A 24797-nucleotide genomic window follows, 5' to 3' on the forward strand; every position below is an offset into this window, starting at 1 on the left:
GAAGGATGTAGACATAGTGCTCCATGGAAGGCTGGAGTAGCCAACTTTAATTTGTGATGATTTTAAAACAAGTTCAATCTAATAAAATGGTCATGAAACATTTTTCAGTTTTACTATGGTGCCATACAGCCCCCCGTTTACCTGCACGGTCTCAAACCTCATCGGCCTTGACAATCCCACTATAAATTTGAACCCCCCCCCCATTTCAATTCCTGGGGAAAACACTGGAGGGACATGGTTTGGGAGGGGCAAAGAGATACGGGACCCCCACCCACTGGTGCAAGGATAGTTGAATCTTCTTGTGCCTCTGCCTTGTGGCTGGATCGCAGCCAGTGACCCCAAAGGGGAGAGACCCCATGTCCCATTGCCCACCCCCCTGAGCCAGCCGTTCCCCGACTCTGTTACAAGGAGATACTCTGCTCCCAGCACCGGGTGTGTGTGACATCATCTGGACTGGTGATCTGCTAGGTCACTCCAATCCTCGACTCTGGGAGCCAGCCTTACCCTGCTTTGCTGTGATAGTGTGACGGAGCAGGGAGCAGGGCAGATTTGACCTGGGAATGTTGCAGGGGGGTTGCAGTGGGGATGGGGGACTTCCCTTGAAGGAAGTTACCTGAGCTGTAACCTGAGCCAGGAGGGGGTGGGGAGAATTAACACCTTCTGCCCGGGAGACTGAACACAGGAGAGGAGGAGATGGGGGGAGGGGGAAGAGAGGAGCTGCAGGAGGAGTTTTGGTTTGGTTTCAGTTTGGGCTGGGTGGTGCAACGCAGGGAACCCCAAGCTGGGGTCTAAGCTCCCTGAACCTCCCAGAGGGACCTAATTGAGGGGGTCTGGTCGTACCTACACGCTCTGCTTGAGACTGTGTTCCTGTCCTTAAATAAACCTTCTGCTTTACTGGCTGGTTGAGAGTCACAGTGAATCTCAGGAAGAGGGGTGCAGGGCCCTGACTCCCCCACACTCCGCGACAACTGGTGGCAGCGGCGGGATCTACTGCACCCCGTGGACGGCGCTTCCTGCAGTAAGTGACTGGGGAGCAGTAAAACGAAGGGGGATTGACGGGGACCAGGCGTGCTGAAGAGTGAGAGAGAGACGGTTATTACCCCTGGGAGTGTGTGACCAGCGAGAAGGACTTTTGCAGTAACAGGGTCCCCCGGGGGGATCACAGCGAGTGGTCCCAGGGGTGGAGGAGTCTGCAGCTCGACCCTGGCAGAGAGGTGGTGACCTCGAGAAGGGCTGGCACACTAGGGGTCCCCCTGGGAACTGTGGGGAGCTGTGAGCACACAGGCCGGTGAGTGGCCAGCAGGAAGATGTATGCCAAGTGGCTTAAGAGCGACCTGGTGGAGCTGTGCAAGCAGAGGGGGCTGCGCAGTGGGAGGCTCACCAAAGAACAGCTCATTGCCCAGCTGGAGGCGGGAGATCGCACGAATGAACTGATCCCTGTGTCTCAGGGAAGCAGCCTGGCAAATGCAGCGCAGGCACCAGTGTCTGTCCCAGCTGGGAGTGGTCAGCCGGCTGCTGAGGGCTTCCCGAGACCCCTCCTTCCTATGCCTAGGGGAAGGGTGGGGAGGAGCCCAGCAAATACCGAGGGCGCCGTGACCCCCCTGGCCAGCAGGGGATCCTCCCGGCGAAGCTCGCCGGCCAGCAGAGGATCCTCCCGGCGACGTTCGGCATCCATGGAGTGGAACTGGCAGAGAAAGGGGACTACGAACTATTCAAAAAGGCCCTGCTACGTGAGTTTCGGCTGACTCCTGAGATGTACCGGGAAAGGTTCCGGAGTCAGGATAAAACCCCTGAGATCTCTTATCTGCAACTAGCCGTATGGAAGGATACGCCAGCAAGTGGGCTGATGGGGACCAGACGAAGGAGGACCTGGTTAAACTGCTGGTACTGGAGCAACTGTATGAGCGGTGCCCATCCGACCTGAGGCTGTGGTTGGTGGACAGAAAGCCAGAGAACCCGCGACACGCAGGGCGGCTGGCCGATGAGTTTGTGAAGAGCCGGTCAGGGGGTGGCAGGGAGGAGCCCCAAAGGAACAGGCCCGCCACGATGCAGAGAGAAAGCCACCCGGGTACCTCCCAAAGGGGGAATATGGGGAATCCCCTCCCAAGGGGAATGCCCAGCGTCAGGGACAACCTACCGGCTCGAGGGGACCCACGGGACATGAGCTGCTATTACTGCGGCCGAAGAGGCCACGTTCGGGCCCAGTGCCCCAAGCTCAAGGACAGACTGAGCAGACCGAACCCGCACCGGGTTAACTTGGTAGAGGCCCAGACGGACGAGGGGCAGGCTTCTCACGCAAGAGGGGCTGGCAGCTTATCAACTGCTCAAGAGAGAGAAGGGCCCCAGGCCAGCTTCTCTGGGGGGCCAGATGCTCCGGATTCAAAGTTCTCCGTTTACAGGGTGGGCGCGGGGCTGTCCCTGTGGAGCGAGTGCCTTGTTCCCCTGGAGGTGGATGGGAAGAAAGTTTATGGATACTGGGACACGGGTGCAGAGGTGACACTGGCCCTGCCTGAGGTGGTGGCCCCAGATCGGGTGGTGCCCAACACCTTCCTGACCCTGACAGGGGTGGGCGGGACCCCATTCAAGGTTCCCATAGCGAGGGTACACCTGAAATGGGGGGCCAAGGAGGGCCCCAAGGACGTGGGAGTGCACCACCATTTGCCCACTGAGGTGTTGATGGGGGGGGACCTAGAGGACTGGCCAAGCAACCCCCAGACCGCCTTAGTCGTGACCCGTAGCCAGAGCCGGCGAGGGGCACTACCCCCTGACCTTGGGAGGGATGTCACACCGGAGGCACCGAACCCTACCCGGGTGGGGAGGGAACACCCAAGGACAAGGCTCGGGGTGGCTGGGGCTTCCGACCCAGCCGACGAGAGGGAGCAGGTCCCCATCCCTTCCCCAGCCACCGAGTTCCAGGCCTAGTTGCAGAAGGACCCCTCCCTGCGGAAGCTAAGGGGCCTGGCTGACCTCAGTGTGGTATAGACCATGATGAGAGGTTGCAAGGAGAGGTTCCTGTGGGAGAAGGGGTTCCTGTACTGAGAGTGGGCTCCCCCAGGGGAAGTGGAGTCGTGAGGGATCAGGAGGCAGCTGGTGGTTCCCCAGAAGTTTCGCCACAAGCTACTGTACCTGGCCCGTGACATCCCTCTCGCCGGGCACCAGGGGATCCGGCGCACCAGGCAGAGGCTGCTACAGAACTTTTACTGGCCCGGGGTCTTCACCAATGTCCGGCAGTACTGCCGATCCTGTGACCCCTGCCAGAGGGTGGGGAAGGCCCGAGACAAGGGGAAAGCAGCGTTGAGCCCTTTGCCCATCATAGAGGAGCCTTTCCAGAAGGTGGCCATGGACATAGTGGGACCTCTCAGCAAGACGACCCGGTCTGGGAAGAAATACATCCTGGTGGTGGTAGATTTCACCACCCGCTACCCCGAGGTGGTAGATTTCGCCACCCGCTACCCCGAGGCAGTGCCCTTATCGTCCATCGAAGCAGACACTGTGGCAGATGCACTGCTGACCATTTTCAGCCGAGTGGGGTTCCCCAAGGAAGTCTTGACGGACCAAGGGTCCAACTTCATGTCGGCCCTACTCCGGTGCTTGTGGGAGAGATGTGGGGTCCGGCACAACTGGGCCTCAGCATATCACCCCCAATCCAGCGGGCTGGTGGAGAGGTTCAATGGGACGCTAAAAATGATGCTGAAAACATTTATGAATCAGCACCCGCAGGAATGGGACAAGTACTTACCTCACCTGCTGTTCGCGTACAGGGAGGTACCCCAGGAGTCTACCGGGTTTTCGCCTTTCGAACTGTTATATGGAAGGCGGGTAAGGGGGCCCCTGGACCTGATGAGAGACGAATGGAGGGGAAGGCCACTCCTGAGGGAGAGTCGGTGGTGGAGTATGTCCTGACCTTCCGGGAACGACTTGCCGAGCTCATGGGCCTGGCCAGGGAGAATCTGGCCAGAGCCCAGAGGAAGCAGAAGGTCTGGTATGACCGCACAGCACGGGCCCGCGCCTTCGCCACGGGGGATCAGGGGATGGTCCTCATCCCCGTGAGGAAAAACAAACTCCAGGCCGCCTGGGAAGGGCCCTTCAAGGTTGTCAAGCAACTAAACGAGGTAAACTATGTGGTGGAGCTGTCGAACTGGGCACACCACCACCGGGTGTACCATGTGAATATGATGAAGCCATATTATGATGGGGAATGTGGTGTTGGCCGTGTGTGGACAGTGAGAGGGGCAGGGAGATGACCCTTTAGTAGATCTATTCCCTGGGACAAGAGCTGGCTTCCCCCTGGAAGCAATTCCCCTCTCTGATCGGCTAACCCCTGCCCAGCAAGCTGAGATCGGAGGGGTGCTGCATCTGTACCAACAGCTGTTTTCCAACCAGCCTGGACGCACTAATCTGACTGTCCACCGGGTGCAGACAGGATTGCACCCGCCTATAAAATGCTCCCCCTTCCGAGTCACAGGGAAAACTGCTCAGGACCTGGAAAGAGAGGTCAATGACATGCTGGCTTTGGGGGTGATCCAGCCGTCTTCCAGCCCTTGGGCCTCGCCAGTGGTGCTGGTCCCCAAAAAGGACGGGTCGATCCGGTTCTGTGTGGACTATCGGAAGCTCAATTCCATCACTGTAGCCGATGCCTACCCCATGCCCAGGCCTGACGAGCTCCTAGACAAGCTGGGAGGTGCTCGGTACCTTACCACCATGGATCTTACAAAGGGCTATTGGCAAGTGCTGCTGGATGCAGATGCCAGGCTGAAATCGGCCTTTATCACCCCTCTGGGGCTCTATAAGTTCCTGACCCTGCCTTTCGGCGTCAAGGGAGCGCCGGCCACCTTCCAGCGCCTGGTGGATCAGCTACTGAGGGGGATGGAGAGTTTTGCCGTGGTGTATATCGATGACATCTGTGTCTTTAGCCAGACCTGGGAGGACCACATGTCCCAGGTTAGACAAGTGCTGGACCGACTCCAGGAGGCTGGGCTGACCGTAAAACCGGAGAAGTGCAAGGTGGGGATGGCTGAGGAATCCTACCTACGCCACCGGGTGGGAAGCGGCTGCCTAAAGCCGGAACCAGCCAAAGTGGAGGTGATCAGAAACTGGCCCGCTCCTCAAACCAAAAAGCAGGTCCAAGCCTTTATTGGGATGGCGGGGTACTATCGGAGGTTCGTGCCCCACTTTAGCGCCATAGCCGCCCCCATCACTGAGCTGTGCAAGAAGGGGAAGCCAGACAAGGTGGTCTGGACCGAGGAGTGCCAGGAGGCTCTCCAGGCACTGAAGGAGTCTCTGGTCAGTGGCCCAGTTCTGGCAAACCCAGACTTTGACAAGCCCTTTATGGTGTTCACCGACGCCTCAGACATGGGACTGGGGGCGGTGTTAATGCAGGAGGATGAAAAGGGGGAGAGACATCCCATCGTGTACCTGAGCAAGAAGTTGCTACCCCGGGAGCAGAACTACGCGGCCACCGAGAAGGAATGCCTGGCCATGGTGTGGGCCCTCAAGAAACTAGAGCCATATCTCTTTGGGCGTCACTTCACCGTGCACACCGACCACTCTCCCCTGACCTGGCTGCACCAGATGAAAGGAGCCAACGCCAAGCTCCTGAGGTGGAGCCTGCTCCTGCAGGATTATGACATGGACGTGGTCCATGTGAAGGGACGTGACAACCTGATAGCGGACGCGTTGTCCCAGAGAGGGGGCCCTGAACTTCCCCAGGTCACTGGTCAGAGCGACCCTGCTCAGTTCAGTCTCGAAGGGGGGAGAGATGTGACGGAGCAGGGAGCAGGGCAGATTTGACCTGGGAATGTTGCAGGGGGGTTGCAGTGGGGATGGGGGACTTCCCTTGAAGGAAGTTACCTGAGCTGTAACCTGAGCCAGGTGGGGGTGGGGAGAATTAACACCTTCTGCCCGGGAGACTGAACAAAGGAGAGGAGGAGCTGGGGGGAGGGGGAAGAGAGGAGCTGCAGGAGGAGTTTTGGTTTGGTTTCAGTTTGGGCTGGGTGGTGCAACGCAGGGAACCCCAAGCTGGGGTCTAAGCTCCCTGAACCTCCCAGAGGGACCTAATTGAGGGGGTCTGGTCGTACCTACACGCTCTGCTTGAGACTGTGTTCCTGTCTTTAAATAAACCTTCTGCTTTACTGGCTGGTTGAGAGTCACAGTGAATCTCAGGAAGAGGGGTGCAGGGCCCTGACTCCCCCACACTCCGCGACAGATAGCCCCACTCCCGGGCTGTTCAAGCACAGCCTCTGGCATGTGAGCTGCTCTCAGCTACAGGAGTGAGCACTTTTGTCTAGCCGCTGCTTGGATTGTGCAACCAAATGACACTAGCCAATATCTCTGGTCCCAGACACCCCCCTAGGAACCTCTGTCTTGCAATGTCCAGTTCTGCCCACTGGACACTGCGAGCTTATATGAGTTCATCAATTTAACAAAAAAATTGATATGTACCAGGCTTGTTATCTCAAGGGACGTCTCTAACACACTTCAAACCAAACGCGCTGTTTCAGGGAGCATAAACAAACAAATTTATTAACTACAAAGGATAGATTTTAAGTGATTATAAGTCAAAACACACAAAGTCTGATTTGGTCAAATGAAATAAAAGCAAAACACATTCTAAGCTGATCTTAACACTTTCAGTGCCCTTACACATTTAGATGCTTCTCACCACAGGCTGGCTGGTTGCCCTTCAGCCAGGCTCTCCCCTTCGATCAGCACTTCAGTCGCTTGGTGGTGTTGTCTGTAGATGGAGGTGGAAGACAGAGGAAGAGCATGGCAAACCTCTCTCCCTTTTATCATGTCCTTTCTTCCCCCTTGGCTTTGCTCCCCCCCTTCAGAGTCAGGTAAGCATTACCTCATCGTAGTCCCAAACTGGCCAAGGGCAGGGTGGTGATTCATTCGAGAGTTCAACAGATCCTAAGCCAGTGTCCTTTGTTCTTGTGAGGCTGGGCTGGGTTTTCCCACACATGCCCTGATGAGGTGTGAACTGCACCTCTGCTTCTGGAGAGTTTTGCCTGGGCCCAGTGCCAGGTGAGGGTTCCCTGTATAACCAGTGCCCCACTCCAGAGGTGGCCGCATCTCAGTGCTGGGCGAGAGGTCCCTGTATAACCAGCCCATGCACCCCACCCCATCTCCACCAGGTGTTACACACATACCTGGGATGGGCACAGGGGGGCTGTGGAGTGCCCAGGTTGGGCTGTTCTGTGGTTCTGTGTTTATTACAAATCTGGAGATTAACAGGATGCAAAATAAAATAAACAGCCACCTCAGCGATGTGACGAAGTTGGGGATTGTCTTGTTTTTTCCTTGATTTCCAATGACTTGCATTCAGAGGGGGTGGGACTCAGTTTCCCTGAGTGTTACTGGTTTAACGATGTGATGGGAGAGGGAGTTTGTCGTAACAGAGGACCAGTGAGGGAACTTGGGACCCCAGCCAATGGCCTGGAGAATGGAGACCCCAGCGACGGGTGACCTGGTGACCCAGAGGCCCAGCTCAGGAGTCGCAGCTGGTTCTGGCCAGTGGGAGGACAATGGGCTGTAAAGACAGGACCCCAGTGACCTGACCAGCCGGTTCCAGCCAGAGGGGTCCAGGGGACAGAAGAGAGGAGAAGAGGCCCAGGCTACCCTGTTTATCTGGACAGAAGACAATAGAGAGAGGCGGAGCTTGGGGCTGGTGATATCAGATGCCCAGCTGGGAAGTAGGTGGACTCTGGCCTGGAGAGAGGGGGCAGGCAGAGCCCACCTGGATGCAGGGGAGCCTGGGATGTGCTGGGCTGAGGGAGGCCAGGCCTGAGGCCCTGAGAGTTTCCTGTGCTGTGTTCAGATGCTCAATAAACCCTCCTGTTTTACGCTGGCTGAGAGTCACTATGGTCTAGAGAACAGGGTTGCATTATTCCCTCTGAGAGTGGAGGCCCCGGGGGTCCAGAGCGAGTGGACTCCCTGAGGGGGCCCACGGTGAGACACAGGTGTGCTAAGGCTCAGAGAGGTGTGGTTCCAGGAGGTGGAGGGACTTGACCCCGAGAGAGAGTGGACCCCCGAGAAGGACTGTCACACTGAAGGAGGTTACCCCCACGGACCGCACGGGGCCCAGAGTGGTAATGACCTGGGAGTCTGTGACAGGCACATCCCCTCCCCTTCCTGGTGCTGAGCCCCCCACACCAGCCCCTACCTGTGGGTCTGGGCAGGGCTGAGGGACAACAGCTTGATGGGACAGGGATGCAGTGCGGGGAGGGCAGCATTTCCCCTAAATCTTCCCTGAAAACAGAGTTCTTGGGGTGGGTGCTGCAAGGGGGTGAGGCTGTCACCCCCTGGGGGCCGGTGCCCCATGGCTGCGGGGGGCTCTCACTGTGGGGCCCCCCGTCTCACATTGATCACGGTGTACACGCTGGGCTGGGCGGGCTTAGGGACCGGGGCCGGGCACCCCCGCTTGGCCTGCAGCGCCTGGCCATCCAACTCGGCGTAGGTGAGTCTGTCAGGCTCCTGGGGCTGGGAAGGGAGAGAGTAACTGGTGTGTGTGTGTGTGAATCCACCAACACCCCAACACACACACACATAAACACATGCACACACACCCCTGCAATCCCAGCTGCGATCCCATAAGCCCCTCACAGCAACCGAACCCCCACCCCAAAAAACTGAGTGTGCCAGATAAGGTGAGTGGGGCCCATGTGAGTCAAGGTTGGGGGTCAGACCCCATGGGGGAAGAGGGGACACTTACCATGGTCTGCGGCTCTTCCCCTTCATTGATGGTGGCGTCTGCAGAACAGAGACACCCGCTGAGCTGCACCCCCGGCTGGCCCAGAGCAGAACCCCACACCCAGCTCCAACCCCTTTGTCCAGCCACGGGGGTCAGAGCCCGGCACAGCCACCACTTCCCCGCCCCAGAGTATGGGCCAGGGTCATTAGCCCCGTGCTACAGAGAGGTAAACTGAGGCACAAAGATGTCTAGGGGGTTATAGCAGGGGAGGGGGCTGGGAGTCAGAACGCCTGTGTTCTCTCCCTGGCTCGGGGGGAGAGTGGGGTCTAGACTAGTGGTTAGAGCAGGGGGCTGGGAGCCGGGAGTGGGTGGGGAACTAGAGCAGGAACGGAGGGTGGCCCCAGGGAGCTCCTGGGAGTCCAACACTCTGAGCTGACACCAGCTACCTCTGGGACTCTCTCCTTATTCCTGCCCAGCAGCAGCTGTGAATCAGGCCCTGCCTCATATGGGTGGAGCCCCCTTAAAGCCCCTCCCCGGGGTCCTGCCCCACCCTGGTACCCCCCTGGGTGTGCTACTCACAGATGGGGTCTTGCTGAGTTGGCGCCTTTAATGCCACCATAGGTCTGGTGCTAAAAGAGAAAATTCCCTTGTAAATGTCATATCCTCCCACCCATGGGGAGATTCCCCAACACACCCAGAGAGCCCCCACATCCTGCCTCACACTGAACCCAGTTCCCTAAACTCCCTTCCTGAACCACCAGGAACCACCCCACCCCGCTCTAACCACTAGACCCCACTCCGCTCCCAGACTAAGGAGAGAACCCAGGAATCCTGTGACCCCGGCAGGCCGATCGGGAGGGGGAGGAGCCGGGTTCCTACCTGCTCGGTCTCGGTGCGGCTCCTTTTCCTGCAGAGGGACACAAACCAGAATCCCCCATGAGCCAATCGGGATCCCCCGGTCCCAGCACCCCGCCACTCACCCCCACAGGGCAGCAGGGATGGGGGTGCCTGGGGGGGTCCCCTCTGCTGCTGGTGCTGAGCCTGGATCCCTGCTGGGGTGGGCTGGATCAGCCAGGGGCAGCACAACACCAGAGCATGCACCAGGGGGAGGGGCAGATTAACTCGGGGGCTTTTCCTGTCCCCAATCCTCCCTCGTTAGTAACTTGTGATAATAAACCTGATCCATAGGTCGGCTCCCCTGACAACTCTGGTACCTGAGAGGCCCGGTGCCAATGGCTTGTTATACAGGGACCCCTCTCCCAGGGCTGAGATGTGGCAATTCTGGGGCGGCACAGCTGTGTACAGGGATTACCCATGTAGCAGAACCCCCTGCTGAGCCCCCACCCCACTCCTTGGCTTTCCCGGCACAGTCCCCCATCCAGGCCGTGACCCCATCCCACCCTGCTTCATGGCAGGTTTAACCCTTCCCTCGCTGAGCGGGGCACTCACTGGCTCGGGTTTTTCTGAAACAGACGAAGGCCACAAGGAGGAGGAGAAGGAGGAGGACGGCAGCTGCTGCGCTCACCCCGGCGATGATGGGTCTGGTCAGAACCGGCGATTCTGATCCGCCTGGGAAAGAGCAGCAGCCGTGAGTGCCGGGAGCGGCTGGTCTGTTCCCCCCCCAGCCCCTCCCACCTCAGGTGGTGTCCAAGGGGCTGGGACACCGCAGGGCGCAGGGATCAGAAAATTCTATGGGGAGAATGTCGGGGGCAGCAAGTGGGGTCAGAGCCAGCAACATTTGGGGGATTTGCAGCGCTAGGGGACGCTGGGCTGCAGGACAGGGACTCAGTAGGGGGCGCTCTCCCCATCAGTCAGAGCTGGTCTCATTGTCCCAGCACGGCACTAGGGGGCGCTGCCTGATCCAGCCTGGCCGACATTTCTAAGGCATTTCACCCACTTCCTCATGGCCACACCGGCTGAGGCCAATTGGCCCATCTAGCCCGGTATCCCGCCTCCCATGCTGGCTGCTTCTGGCTGCTTTACAGGGAGCTCCAGGGCACTGCTCCACCATGGCCACTGATGGGCCCAGCTGCCCCCAGAGGAAGCCTCCAGCTGGCCTGTTAGCAGCGGGTTTGTGTCTGAGCAGGAGGCTTCGCTCCCCTCCCAACTCCATCGGCAGTGGGAGGGGGGGAGTCACTGCCCCTGAGAACAGCCTCGGTCCCTCCCCCTGGGCAACCACTTGGGGAAGATGCCCCGTTATCTGTGACTAAATAGATTTCCCCCAGCCCCAGTACCTGGCCCCACGCTGCCCGGGCGGGTGGGAGCTGGCGCCCCTCACCTGCTACCACCAGCTGCACGGGGTCGCTGGGCTCTGAGGAGATGAAGGGCTCTGATCGGTTCCGGTAGCTGCAGCTGTAGTTCCCTCCGTGCTGCCGGCCCACGGTGGGGATGCGGAACTCGGCCCCGTCCCCAGCAGGGTCCATGTGTTGCTGCGGGTTCAGGTCTCCAGTCTTGTGCAGGAAGAACCTCACGTCCTGGCGCTGCCCCTGACACCGGATGGTGATGTCTGCCCCTGGGACGGTGACCCCAGTGGGGCTCAGAGAGATGGAGGGTCTGGGTAAGCTGGGATCTGCACACAGGAGACAGGCTGTGAGAGCCAGACCCGGGAACCCACACAGCCCTGGCCTCCAACTGCAGAGGAGAAAAGTGAGGGGGGATTTGATAACAGCCTTCAACTACCTGTGGGGGGTTCCAAAGAGGATGGAGCTGGGCTGTTCTCAGTGGGTGCAGATGACAGAACAAGGAGCAATGGTCTCAAGTTGCAGTGGGGGAGGTCTCAGTTGGATATTAGGAAAAACTGTTTCACTAGGAGGGTGGTGAAGCACTGGAATGGGTTCCCTAGGGAGGTGGTGGAATCTCCATTCTTAGAGGTTTTTAAGGCCCGGCTTGACAAAGCCCTGGCTGGGATGATTTAGATGGGGTTGGTCCTGCTTTGAGCAGGGGGTTGGACTAGAACCTCCTGAGGTCCCTTCCAACACTAATGTTCTATGATTCCCCGGCCAGCCCTAGGCACGGGCAGATCCAGCGGCCCCCTGGCAGAGATTCTCTCCCAGATCACAGAGTCCCCCTGACCCAGAATCCCGACCCTACGAGCTGGGCTCCCAGCCCCACAGACAGCAAGCTGCGGCTGCCTAGTTCTTGGACTCCTCATATACCATGGGTGGGCCCTGCCTCATTCACGGCATCCAGCCCCCTCGAGCACGGAGCGACTCATGGGCTGGTCTCTGGTTCCCGGCACTGCAGGGCCTGAGCCCAACACATGAAGGGAGTCAGCCCCCCGGGAGGCAGTGAAGCATCTTTATCACCATTCTACAGGGAGGGAAACTGAGGCACAGACAGATTCATATTCCTTAGTGAGCTCCCAGGGGCAGGAACTGTCTCTTCACTCTGTGTTTATGCAGCGCCTGGCACAATGGGGGCCTGATCACACAATCATGAAGCAGGTCCTCAAGCAATCAATTCTGAAGCACTCAGAGGAGAGGAAAGTGATCAGGAACAATCAGCATGGATTCACCAAGGGCAAGTCATGCCTGACTAACCTAATTGCCTTCTATGAGGAGATAACTGGCTCTGTGGATGAGGGGAAAGCAGTGGATGTGTTATTCCTTGACTTTAGCATAGCTTTTGATACGGTCTCCCACAGTATTCTTGCCAGCAAGTTAAAGAAGTATGGGCTGGATGAATGGACTATAAGGTGGATAGAAAGCTGGCTAGATCGTCGGGCTCAACGGGTAGTGATCAATGGCTCTATGTCTAGTTGGCAGCCGGTTTCAAGCGGAGTGCCCCAAGGATCGGTCCTTGGGCCGGTTTTGTTGAATATCTTCATTAATGATCTAGAGGATGGCGTGGACTGCACTCTCAGCAAGTTTGCAGATAACACTAAACTGGGAGGAGTGGTAGATACACTGGAGGGTAGGGATAGGATACAGAGGGACGTAGACAGATTAGGGGATTGGGCCAAAAGAAACCTGATGAGGTTCAACAAGGACAAGTGTAGAGTCCTGCACTTAGGACGGAAGAATCCCATGCACTGCTACAGACTAGTGACCGAATGGCTAGGAAGCAGTTCTGCAGAAAAGGACCTAGGGGTTACAATGGACGGGAAGCTGAATATGAGTCAACAGTGTGCCCTTGTTGCCAAGAAGGCTAATGGCATTTTGGGCTGTATAAGTAGGAGCATTGCCAGCAGATCGAGGGACGTGATCGTTCCCCTCTATTCGACATTGGTGAGGCCTCATCTGGAGGACTGTGTCCAGTTTTGGGCCCCACATTACAAGAAGGATGTGGAAAAATTGGAAAGAGTCCAGCGGAGGGCAACAAAAATGATTAGGGGTCTGGAGCACATGAATTATGAGGAGAGGCTGAGGGAACTGGGATTGTTTAGTCTGCAGAAGAGAAGAACGAGGGGGGATTTGATAGCTGCTTTGAACTACTTGAAAGGGGGTTCCAAAGAGGATGGATGTAGACTGTTCTCAGTGGTAGCAGATGACAGAACAAAGAGTAAGGGTCTCAAGTTGCAGTGCGGGAGGTTTAGGTTGGATATTAGGAAAAACTTTTTCACGAGGAGGGTGGTGAAGCACTGGAATGCGTTACCTAGGGAGGTGGTGGAATCTCCTTCCTTAGAGGTTTTTAAGGTCAGGCTTGACAAAGCCCTGGCTGGGATGATTTAGTTGGGAATTGGTCCTGCTTTGATCAGGGGGTTGGACTAGATGACCTCCTGAGGTCCCTTCCAACCCTGATATTCTATGATTCATGGTGGGAGGCCTACATCCTCCCGCAACACAAGGGATCCAGCGCTATTGAGGCCAGCGTTTGCAGAGGTCTCCACTAACTGTGGGTGTCTCGGTTTGTAGGCACTCGGCCTGAGATCCCCCACAAGGATTGAAGCCACCCTCCAATGAAGGACACTTTTGGAAACTGCAACATGCTCCCATCACACAGAGTCTGTGGCCGCGCCAGGAGCTGGGCCAGATCTCCTGGGTCCCAGCCCAGCGCCGTGTCCACCAAGCCACTGCTTCTCCTGCAGCCCCTGCCTCATTCAGCCCCAACCAGGGCACTACCTGGGGCAGGGCCTGGAGAACAGAGGCGATAGGATCACGGGATTAAATAGGGACTCACGGTTCCTACGCACAAGGGGCAGCGTTAAAGTCACCTCCCTGCCCGAGTCTCCAGGGGCTGCTGCTCCCCCCTGGCTGGGGAACCCCACAGTGACTCCATCCCGGTTACACTGCCAGGCGTCCCCTCTGCGGGGTCAGGGCTCAGGGCAGAGTCTGGCTCTGAGCATCCCATTGGCACAGAGCCCCCATGAGGGTCTGGCTGGGGGTGGGGCTGGGAACGGTGACGCTGAGCCGGGCCCCTCACCTCTCACCACCAGCTCCATGGGATCGCTGGGGTACGACACGGCAAACGGCTCCGATCGGCTGTGATAGGAGCAGCTGTAGCTCCCACCGTGCTCCCGGCGCACGTTGCTGATGGGAAACACAACCTCAAACCTGTCCGAATCCACAGGTGGGAAATGGCGTCGCTCTTTATTCAGCACAAACTGTACGCCCTGGTGCTGCCCCCGACACTGGACAGTCATGGCTCCCCCCAGGGAGACCCCCCCGCTGGGTCTCAGGGTGATGTTGGGTTTGGGGTAGCTGGGCTCTGCAGGGGGAAGCAGACAGGCCGTGAGACGCAGGCCCAGTCACTCAGTCCTGGGGCCCGTCCTCACCACGCGGCCTCAGTGGCGGGTCAGACTCGGGGCCCTGGAGACGGGCTCCTGGATGCCTTTCCACAGGGGCCAGAGTTTCCTCTGAGCCCTGGGCTAACAGCATGAGACACGGAGCAACTCCAGCCCCTAGGGGCGCAGAGCTCTGCTCCCTAGCGGGTGATAGGCCAGTCCAGTCTCCAGGATCCATTCACTGCCTGGTTTCTCTGCTGGGAGGGCTTGGAGCCAGGACTCCTGGGTTCTCTCCCCAGCTCTAGGAGGGGAGTGGGGTCTAGTGAGGAGAGGAGGGAGGACGGGGGCCAGGACTCCTGGGATTTTGTGCACAGCACCAGCACTGACTTGTAGGGGACTGTGCAAGTCTCTACTGTACACTGAGGTTTATAACCTTCAGCTCCTCCCATCACCCCATAACCGATGTGTTGTCTGGGAAAGGCCCCCCTGCTCTGCAGCTCCCCCTGGGGGCAGGGATCCCCCCTTCCTCTGCCACATATTTCCAATGGCTGCTGCTCCCCCCTGGCTGGGAACCCCCCAGTGACTCCGTCCCCACTCCCCGGCCGGGCGTCCCCTCTGCTGGGCCTGGGGCTCAGGGCAGAGCCTGGCCCTGAGTGTCCCATTGGTGCAGAGACCCCCTGAGGGTCTGGCTGGGTGGGGGCTGGGAGCCGGGACACTGAGCCAGGCCCCTCCCTCACCTCCTACAATGATCTCGACGGGGTCGCTGAGATACGACGAGCGATTCTGAGCTGTTATGGGGCGATAGTCGCAGGTGTAGCTCCCTCCATCTTCCCGGCCGACACTGGGGATGGGAAATTCAGCCACGGTCCCAAAATACACACTCTGCACCTGGGGGTTCTGGTTTCCAGCTTTATGCAGAAAGAACTCCATGCCCTGGTACCGACCCTCACAGCGGATGGTGACGCTTCCCCCGAGTGCCACCACCCTGCTGGGGCTCACCCAGATGGGGGGTTTGGGGTATTCTCGCCCTGCTTTCAACAAGAGACAGGAGTTAAACAGGGGAGACACAGCCCCCTGCCCCCCCACCCCAATTCAGTCCATCCATCATTCAGCCTCTCTAGGAGTCTGTCCCCTACCAGGGTGGGCACTTGGGGGCAGGGGGTCACCCAGACATCGCTCAGGACCCGGCTGCATGACAGATCACCTGCCACCCTCCTCCTGGCCCCACCTGAGGCCAGCCAGGGAGCCTGACCAGTGGGTCCCCTGCAGCTCTGCCCCCCACCCTGGTGTTGGAAATAGAGTCTGTGACCCACGGGAGTCGCACAAGACCCACCTTTCCCCAGGCCTTGGGAATGGGAGCAGGGGCTGTGAGTGCAGGGGAGGGAGCTGTTGGGGGGTGGAACTGGGGGGTTCTCCCTATGGCTTCACTGACGGGGAACGTTTTGGTTCCCCGAGGGGCTCTAGAGCCCACGGACAGGCCCTGTTAGCGTTTGTATGAGCTGAAATAAATCCATGTGACGACCCCACACCCGACACTCGCAGCCTGGGGTGGGGGGCAGGACTTTGTACCAAGGGCCGGTTCCTATTTGCTTTGTCAGACCACAGGCACCAGATTCGGCTCCTGGTTACTCCTTGGCGGAGGGGGGGGCACAGAATAAGGGGACGGATCTGAGCTCACAGGTGTAGTTGGGTTAAGTTTTGGGGAAGGTTCAGGGCTCAGTTCCTCTTTTCCCCACTGTGACGAAGTGGGTTTTTTTCTTGTTTTCTGTGGAGTTTCAATGGTTTGCATGCGGAGGGGGTGGGACTCAGTTTCCCTGGGTGTTACTGGTTTAATGAGGTGAGGGGAGAGGGAGTGTGTTTTGCAGAGAACCGGAGAGAGGACTTGGGGACCCAGCCGATGGCCGGGAGGATGGATACCCCAGTGACCGGTGACCGGGTGACCGGGTGACCCGGAGGCCCAGCTGAGGAGACGCAGCCGGTTCTGGCTAGTGGGAGGACAATGGGCTGCAGAGAGAGGACCCAGTGACCTAACCAGCCGGTTCCAGCCAGAGGACAGAAGCGAGGAGAGGAGGCCCCGGTTTACAACCCTGTTTACCTGGAGAGAAGACAATGGACAGAGGCGGGGCCTGGGGCCGGTGATCTCAGCTGCCCAGCTGGGAGCAGAGGGGCTCTGGGCTGGAGAGGGGGAGCAGGCAGAGCCCACCTGGATGCAGAGAGACTGGGATGTGCTGGGCTGAGGGAGGCCAGGCCTGAGGCCCTGAGAGTTTCCTGTGCTGTGTTCAACTCTCAATAAACCCTCCTGTTTCATGCTGGCTGAGAGTCACTCCGGGCTAGAGACCAGGGTTGCATCAATCCCTTCGGGGGTGGAGGCCCTGGGGGGTCCAGAGGGAGTGGACTCCCCGAAGGGGCCCACGGCGAGAAACAGGTGTGCTAAGGCTCAGAGAGGTGCGGCTCCAGGAGGTGGACGGGCCTGACCCCGAGAGAGAGTGGACCCCCGAGAAGGGCTGTCTCACTAAAAGGGGCACCCCCCCCACGGACCGCACGGGGCCAAGAGTGGGCACGATCTGTGAGTCCGTGACACCCACCCCACATAGCCCCTCCCCCGTCCTTGATGTTACCATCTTCCCCACAGACGGATACTCACCTCCCCACACCCCGCTGTGCCCGGCCAGCCAGCAGCCTGGAGAGGAGACGGCTCATTAGTGACCAGATCCCAGAACAACTGGATCCTGCGCCCTGGTCTCAGATCCCCCCCATGGCGCATGCACGAGCCTCAGTTCCTGCCCCCCATGGACAGACACCCAGGTCTCAGATCCCATCCCCCCCCAAGGGACACATGCTCTGGGTTTATCCGATACTCACTGAGGACATTGAGAGCAGATGCCATGATGGGGGCAGCGAGGGACCCCTCAGGGCTGCCACCAACACCCCGGTGCCAAGCTCCACCGAGCCCCAAATGAGGAGCTCAACTGATGGCTCCAGCTACAGGAAGTCAAATCCCCCCATTGACACATGCACTAGCCTCAGATCCTGCCACCCCATGGACACATGCCCTGGCTTTATCCAATACTCACCGAGGAGGAGGATGGTGAGATCAGATGCCATGATGGGGGCAGCGAGGGGCCCTCTCAGCTCTGCTATCAACACCCTGGTGCCCAGCTCCACTGAGCCCAAGATAAGGAACTCAGCTGGTGGCTCCAGCTACAGGAAGTCGACAATGTCTCATCTCTTCCTGCGTCCATCACACATTGTCTCTAATCTCCAGGCGAAATCTAGAGCAGCTAAAGCAAGCAGAAATCCCTGCAAAACCCTGGAAACCCTGGGCCCATCAGCCTGGCCAAGCATCATGCAGCTCCCAGCTTGTCTATGTCTCTGTGGTGAGGGGGGAGAGGTCACCCTCAGTGCACCCGGCAGCATTGGGGAAGGTGCATCGGGCTGGGAGCCAGGAGACCACAGGGTCTTGTCTGCAATCTTCCACTGACCACTACAGTAGAACCTCAGAGTTACAAACTGACCAACCAACCACACCCCTCATTTGGAAATGGAAGTGAGCAATCAGACGGCAGCAGAGATAAATTAAAAACACAAGCAAATACAGAACAGTTCTGTGTTAACCATAAACTGCTAAACAAATAAAGGGAAAGTTTAAAAAGAAAGATTTGACAAGGGAAGGAAACTGTTTCTGTGATTGTTACATTTAAATTAAGATGGTTAAAAACAGCATTTTTCTTCGGCATAGTTAAGTGTCAAAGCTTTACTAAGTCCATGTTCAGTTGTAAACTTTTGAAAGTCCAGTGTAACTAAGTGGGGGATTTTCTTGTTTTTACTTAGGTTTTTCAATGGTTTGCATGCAGAGGGGGTGGGACTCAGTTTCCCTGAGTGTTACTGGTTTAACGAGGTGAGGGGAGAGGGAGTTTGTTTTTACAGAGGACTGGAGAGGGAACTTGGGACCCAGCCAATGTCCTGGAGAATGGATACCCCAGCGACTGGTGACCGGGTGACCCAGAGGCCCACCTCAGGAGTTGCAGCCGGTTCTGGCCAGCGGGCGGACAATGGATTGTAAAGAGAGGATCCCAGTGACCTGACCAGCCGGTTCCAGCCAGAGGGGGCCAGAGGACAGAAGAGAGGAGAGGAGGCCCAGGCGACCCTGTTTACCTGGAGAGAAGACAATGGACAAAGGCGGGAGTTGGGGCCGGTGATCTCAGATGCCCAGCTGGGAAGCAGGGGGGCTCTGGGGTGGAGAGGGGGAGCAGGCAGAGCTCACCTGGATGCAGGAGAGACTGGGATGTGCTGTGCTGTGCTGAGGGAGGCCAGGCCTGAGGCCCTGAGAGTTTCCTGTGCTGTGTTCAACGCTCAATAAACCCTTATGTTTTACGCTTGTTGCCGGCACAGAGTGCCCCAGGACAGCAACAGCGGGTTCGTTGCCCGGTGTGCTTTGCGCCAATAAACACACCAGGTGGAGAAGCAAACAAAGTTTATTTGAGATCTCAAAGCGGTGCAAGGAGACTGACACGTCTCAAATGAAGCACACCAACAGAAATAGCTTTTCTTCTTTTATACATTTTGCAGTTAAGCCTCATCCCCCCCCTTCCCCCTCTAGCCCTCCCTTTCTCCCCCAGATTCCTCCCTCTACCCCTCCCATCCCTGGTAATAGTTACTAAGCAAATAACGATTACATTTAAGCAGTTAAGTCATTCTTGGCAACTATAAACCTAGCTTGTTAGTAACTTCTTTAAACCGTTATCTTGTCCTTTTTCCCTTCAGACAGAAACATGCAGGCCTCATTATTACCGCTTGATACCGGTGTGAGCAGGGGGTTGCACACAGATAACTGGTTGCTTACATATTCCAATTGCACCTGGCTTTTGAGGTCGATTAGAGTTTAAACATGGAAGGAGTTTGGTTCATTTAGGCCTAGTGCAGGAAGGCTTCATTGACACTTGTGATTTTCCACCCTCCCGAGTTACCTAGGGTGATGGTGATGCCTAGTGACGTGAACACGCTGGCTGAGAGTTGCTCCGGGCTAGAGAACAGGGTTGCATTATTCCCTCTGGGAGCGGCGGCCCGGAGGGTCCACAGCGAGTGGACTCCCTGAGGGGCCCCACGGCGAGAGACAGACGTGCTATGGCTCAGAGAGGTGCAGCTCCAGGAGGTGGAGGAGCTTGAGCCCCGAGAAGGGCTGTCTCACTGAAGGTGGTTCACCCCATGGACCGCATGGGGCCAAGAGTGGGCACGACCTGGGAGTCCGTGACACCCTGGTCTCAGATCCCCCGCAGGGGCACACACCCTGGCTGTCTCCGATACCCACCGAGGAGGAGGACAGTGAGAGCCGATGCCATGAAGGGGGCAATGAGGGGCTCCTCAGCAATTGGCCATCAACCCGAGCAGCAGAGCATGTAAGCTGCCCCCATACTTCCCCCCACTTCCACCCAGGCTGGGAGGTAAACTCTGCAGAGGAACTTCTGAACTCTGGGGGCTGCTCTGAGCAAGGTCAGAAACTGTGGGAGGGGTGACTGTTGGGTTGTTGGACTTAAAACCCTGAGGGGAAAAAGACACTGCCCAACTTACTTGGGGGTGGGTCTTTTGCTCATGGTTTGTGTTATGAATCCTGTTTGTGGTGTTTCCCCAACATAATGCCGCATTGTTTCCCTCCTTTATTAAAAGGCTTTTGCTACACTCAGACTCCATGCTTGCAAGAGGGGAAGTATTGCCTCTTAGAGGCGCCTGGGGATGATATGTAATTCCCCAGGTCACTGGGTGGGGGCTTGAGCCGGTTTTGCATTGTGTTATTGAAGCGGAACCCCTAGATACAGAACCCGGCCCCTGTTGCTGCCAACTCTGAGGGGTAGAAGGGTTACACAGAGGACCAGCGATGGAACTTGGGACCCCAGCCAATGGCCTGGAGAATGGAGACCCCAGTGACTGGGGACCGGGAGACCCAACTCAGGAGTCACAGCCTGTTCTGGCCAGTGGCAGGACAATGGGCTGTGAAGAGATGACCCCGGTGACCTAACCAGCCGGTTCCAGCCAGAGGACAGAAGAGAGGAGAGGAGGCCCAGGTGACCCTATTTACCTGGAGAGAAGACAGTGGACAGAGGTGGGGCTTGGGGCCGGTGATCTCAGATGCCCAGCTGGGAAGCAGGGGAGCTCAGGACAGGAGAGAGGGAGCAGGCAGAACCCACCTGGATGCAGGGGAGACTGGGATGTGCTGTGCTGAGGGAGGCCAGGCTGGAGAGTTTCCTGTGCTGGGTTCATAAGCTCAATAAATCCTCCAGTTTTATGCAAACTAAGAGTCACTCTGGTCTAGAGATCAGGGTTGCATTATTCCTACTAGGAGTGGAGGCCCCGGGGGTCCAGAGCGAGTGGACTCCCTGAGGGGGCCCACGGTGAGAGACAGGTGTGCTAAGGCTCAGAGATGTGCGGCTGCAGGAGGTGGAGGGTCCTAACCCTGAGAGAGAGTGGACCCCTGAGAAGGGCTGTCACACTGAAGGGGGTTCCCCCCAGGGATCGTACGGGGACAAGAGTGGGCCCGATCTGTGAGTCCGTGACAGGCCCCAATACCCCACTGCTGCACTAGGGGGTGTTATGCATGGTGCCCCAGAGGGAATGAACAGAACAGGTAATCAGCGAGTGATCCATCCCCTGTCATCCTCCCAGCAAACAGAGGCTAAGGACACCATCCCTGCCCATCCTGGCTAAAAGCCATTGATGGACCTATCTTCCATTAATTTATCTAGTTCTTTTTTGAACCCTGTTATAAACTTGGTTTTCACATCATCCTCTGGCAAGGAGTTCCACAATACTTCCTGCAGTTTGTTTTAAACCTGTTGACTCTTAATTTCATTGGGTGACTCCTAGTTCTTGTGTCATGAGAAGGAGTAAACAACACTGCCTTCTTTACTTTCTCCACACCAGTCATGATTTTATAGACCTTTATCATATCCCCCCTTAGTTGTCTCTTTTCCAAGCTGAAAAGTTTTAATCTCTCCTCATATGGCAGCCATTCCATACCCCTAATCATTTTTGTTGTCCTTTTCTGAATCTTTTCTAATTCCAATATATCTTTTTTGAGATGAGGTTACCACATCTGCACACAGTCTTCAAGATGTGGACATAACATGGATTTATATAGCAGCATTGTGATATTTTCTGTCTTATTATCTACCCCTTTCTTAATGATTCCCAATCCTCTGTTCGCTTTTTTGGCTGCCGCTGCACATTGAGTGGATGTTTTCAGAGAACTCTCCACAATGACTCCAAGATCTCTTTCTTGAGTGGTAAAAGCCAATTGAGGCCCCATCATCTAATATGTCCGGTTGGAATGATGTTTTCCAATGTGCATTACCTTGCATTGATCAACATTGAATTTCATCTACCACTTTGTTGCCTGGTCACATACTTTCTCGAGATCCCTTTGTAGCTCTTTGCAGTCTGCCTGGGACATAACTATCTTGAGTAGTTTTGTATCATCTGCAAATTTTGCCACCTCACTGTTTATGCTTGAAGGTGTGTCAGGCACTCACAGCCCCCCCCCCCCCCGTGCTCTCTCAGCTCCGTAGGGTTCCCGTGCGGAACTCCCCTCAGTCTGACAGCCCTTCTCGGGGTCCACTCTCCCTTGGGGGCTAAGCCCTGGGTTCTATCGCCTCCTGGAACTGTACCTCTGAGTCTCCAGCCCGCCTGGCTCCCTCCGGGAGCCCCCTTGGAGGGTCCCCTTCCTCTGGCCCCATGGGGCCACCACCGCCAGAGGGAGTGATGCCCCCGATCCCCAGACTATTGGGACCCTCAGCTGGCATAAAACAGGAGGATTTATTGTAGAGCCGAACCCAGCCCAGGCAGTTCTCAGGGGCCTCGGGCCTGGCCAGTCTCAGCACCGTCCAGATGGGTCTGTCCCAGTCCAGGTGGGGTCAGACTCCTCTTTGTTCCCAGTCCAGAAGCAACTTCCTTCCAGCTGACCCCCCATATCACCTTCCCCACAGCCCCTCCTCCGCCCTTTGTCTTCCTTCCAGGCAAACAGATCACCGGGCTCCCCTCTCTTCCGTCATCTGTCTTCCCACTGGGCAGAACTGGCTGGCTCCCAACACAGGCTGGGCCTCCGGGTCACCGGTTGCTAAGTTCTACCATGTCTAGGCCGTTGTCTGGGATCCAGGCTGCTAGTAGAAATCACACCTGGCCCTCTGTACCAGCAAACCCCCTCTCCCACCACCTCGTTACGCACACAGCACACAGGGGAAACTGAGGCACACACAGTACTGATGCTCAACACTAAGAAAATCCCCTGCTTCGTCACAAGGTGTCAACACACTTTTCCTTAGCTGCACTTCCACACCCCATGATTATTGGTGTGCCCTGTTTTTCATAAGTTGTTTGTAGTTCGTTTTCGTCTCGCGCAGCTACACATGGCAGGTACCCTGCGGTCAGGACAGACATTTAAAGATGTTACAATCAGGCCGGGTGGCTGGTGGTTTCAGACAATACCTTGTGTCTATTGCAATCCATTTTTCCATAACCTCACCTATTGGCACGTCTTATGCAGTAACCTCTGGTCTTATCGGTATTGTTAGGTCATTCAATCATCTTAAGCCTCTGGCCTAGTCTGGCAAAGCTAAAATCTTACAGGTCTAAGCAAAGCAGCCTCCCTCTGGACTTAAGAGCGAGGGACCACTATGTCCCCCCTGGTAGGAGGAGTCAAATGTGCCCCGCCCCATCCCAGAAGTACCAGGGCGGGGCAGGAAGTATAAAGGGAGGCCCCACAGGGGAAGGAGGCAGACGTCTCCAGCCCGCTGCTGAACACCAGAGCTGAGCCTGTGCTGTGCAGTGCCCTGCCCCTGGGGGAGACCAACCCTGGAGACGAGGGGCCAGGAGTGCGGAACCCCCCCTCCCCAGACTGTGGTAGGAAGTAGCCCAGGGACACCAGACTTCCGTCCGGTTTTGTCGCCGGAGCACAGGCCAGCGTGTTTGCGTAGGATCCCCGCTGCCCCAGTTGTGGCACTTCATATTCTTCATGGAGATACACTTCTGATATGAATAGTGCATAACTAAGATGTATTTTATGTAAGATGGATCTGTCATGGACTCACAGGTCGGGCTCACTGTTGGCCCCGTACGGTCCCTAGGGGGAGCCCCCTTCAGTGTGACACCCCTTCTCAGGGGTCCACTCTCCTTCGGGTGTTAAGCCCCTCCACCTCCTGGAGCCTCACCTCTCTGAGCCTTAGCATGCCTGTCTCTCGCCATGGGCCCCATCAGGGAGTCCACTCACTCTGGACCTCTAGGGCCTCCACTCCCAGAGGGAATAATGCAACCCTGTTCTCTAGCCTGGAGTGACTCTCAGCCAGCGTAAAACAGGAGGGTATATTGAGCGTCTGAACCCAGCACAGGAAACTCTCAGCTCCCTCAGGCTTGGCCTCCCCCAGCACAGCACATCCAAGTCTCTACTGCATCCGGGTGGGCTCTGCCTGCTCCCAGTCTCTCTCTCCCAGAGCCCCCCTGCTTCCCAGCTGGGCATCTAATATCACTGGCCCCAAGCCCCACCTCTGTCCATTGTCTTCTTTCCAGGGAAACAGGGTCGCCTGGGCCTCCTCTCCTCTCTTTTGTCTTTGGGCACCCTCTGGCTGGAACTGGTTGGTCAGGTCATTGGAGTCCTCTCTTTACAGCCCATTGTCCTCCCACTGGCCAGAACCAGTTGCGACTCCCAAGCTGGGCCTCCGGGTCACCAAGTCACCAGTCGCTGGGGTCTCCATTCTCATGGCCATTGGCTGGGGCCCCAAGTTCCCTCACCGGTCCTCTGTAACAACAAACTTCCTCTCCTATCACTTCGTTAAAACAGTAACACCCAGGGAAACTGAGTCCCACCCCCTCTTCATGCAAACTATTGGAAAAACAAGGTGTCATAACTATAAAGGGAAGGGTAACAGCTGTCCTGTGTACAGTACTATAAAATCCCTTCTGGCCAGAGACTCCAAAATCCTTTTCCATGTAAAGGGTTAAGAAGCTCAGGTAACCTGGCTGGCATCTGACCTAAAGGACCAATAAGGGGACAAGATACTTTCAAATCTTGGGGGGGGGAAGGTTGTTGTTTGTGTTCTTTGTTTGAGAGTGTGTTCGTTCTCGGGACTGAGAGGGACCAGACATCAATCCAGGTTCTCCACATCTTTCTAAACAAGTCTCTCCTATTTCAAACTTGTAAGTAAATAGCCAGGCAAGGCGTGTTAGTTTTACTTTGTTTTCTCAACTTGTAAAGGTACCTTTTACTAGAGTGTTTATCTTTGTTTGCTGTACTTTGAACCTAAGACTAGAGGGGAGTCCTCTGAGCTCTTTAAGTTTGATTACCCTGTAAGGTTATTTCCATACTGATTTTACAGAGATGATTTTTACCTTTTTCTTTAATTAAAAGCTTTCTTTTTAGAACCTAATTGATTTTTCCTTGTTTTAAGATCCAAGGGGTTTGGA

The 24797-nt window shown here is 56.7% G+C and overlaps 1 protein-coding gene across 1 annotated transcript; it reads right to left on the bottom strand.

Annotated features, from left to right (window-relative positions):
• Nucleotides 1-8334: 8334 nt before the first annotated feature.
• On the bottom strand, nucleotides 8335-17456 carry LOC135976429 (leukocyte immunoglobulin-like receptor subfamily B member 2). The gene is made up of 7 exons (XM_065571893.1): nucleotides 17426-17456; nucleotides 15089-15379; nucleotides 14051-14335; nucleotides 10968-11258; nucleotides 10139-10258; nucleotides 8711-8748; nucleotides 8335-8478 (listed from the first exon to the last, which is right to left on the bottom strand). The coding sequence occupies exons 1-7, from the start codon at nucleotides 17454-17456 to the stop codon at nucleotides 8335-8337; spliced, it is 1200 nt and encodes a 399-aa protein (XP_065427965.1).
• Between the last annotated feature and the right edge of the window lie 7341 nt (nucleotides 17457-24797).

The sequence above is a fragment of the Chrysemys picta genome, chromosome 17 (genome assembly GCF_011386835.1).
Source record: "Chrysemys picta bellii isolate R12L10 chromosome 17, ASM1138683v2, whole genome shotgun sequence".
Taxonomy (NCBI): Eukaryota; Metazoa; Chordata; order Testudines; family Emydidae; genus Chrysemys; species Chrysemys picta.

Bases quoted from the DNA above. Each gene is read 5' to 3' on its own strand.
- LOC135976429 (XM_065571893.1), bottom strand. From the start codon at position 17,456: ATGGCATCTGATCTCACCATCCTCCTCCTCG. The intron at 15,380-17,425 runs GTGAGTATTGGA...TGTTGAAAGCAG, and splicing joins TCTCACCATCCTCCTCCTCG to GGCGAGAATACCCCAAACCC. The intron at 8,479-8,710 runs GTAAGTGTCCCC...CTCCCTTCCCAG, and splicing joins GGGAAGAGCCGCAGACCATG to CCCCAGGAGCCTGACAGACT.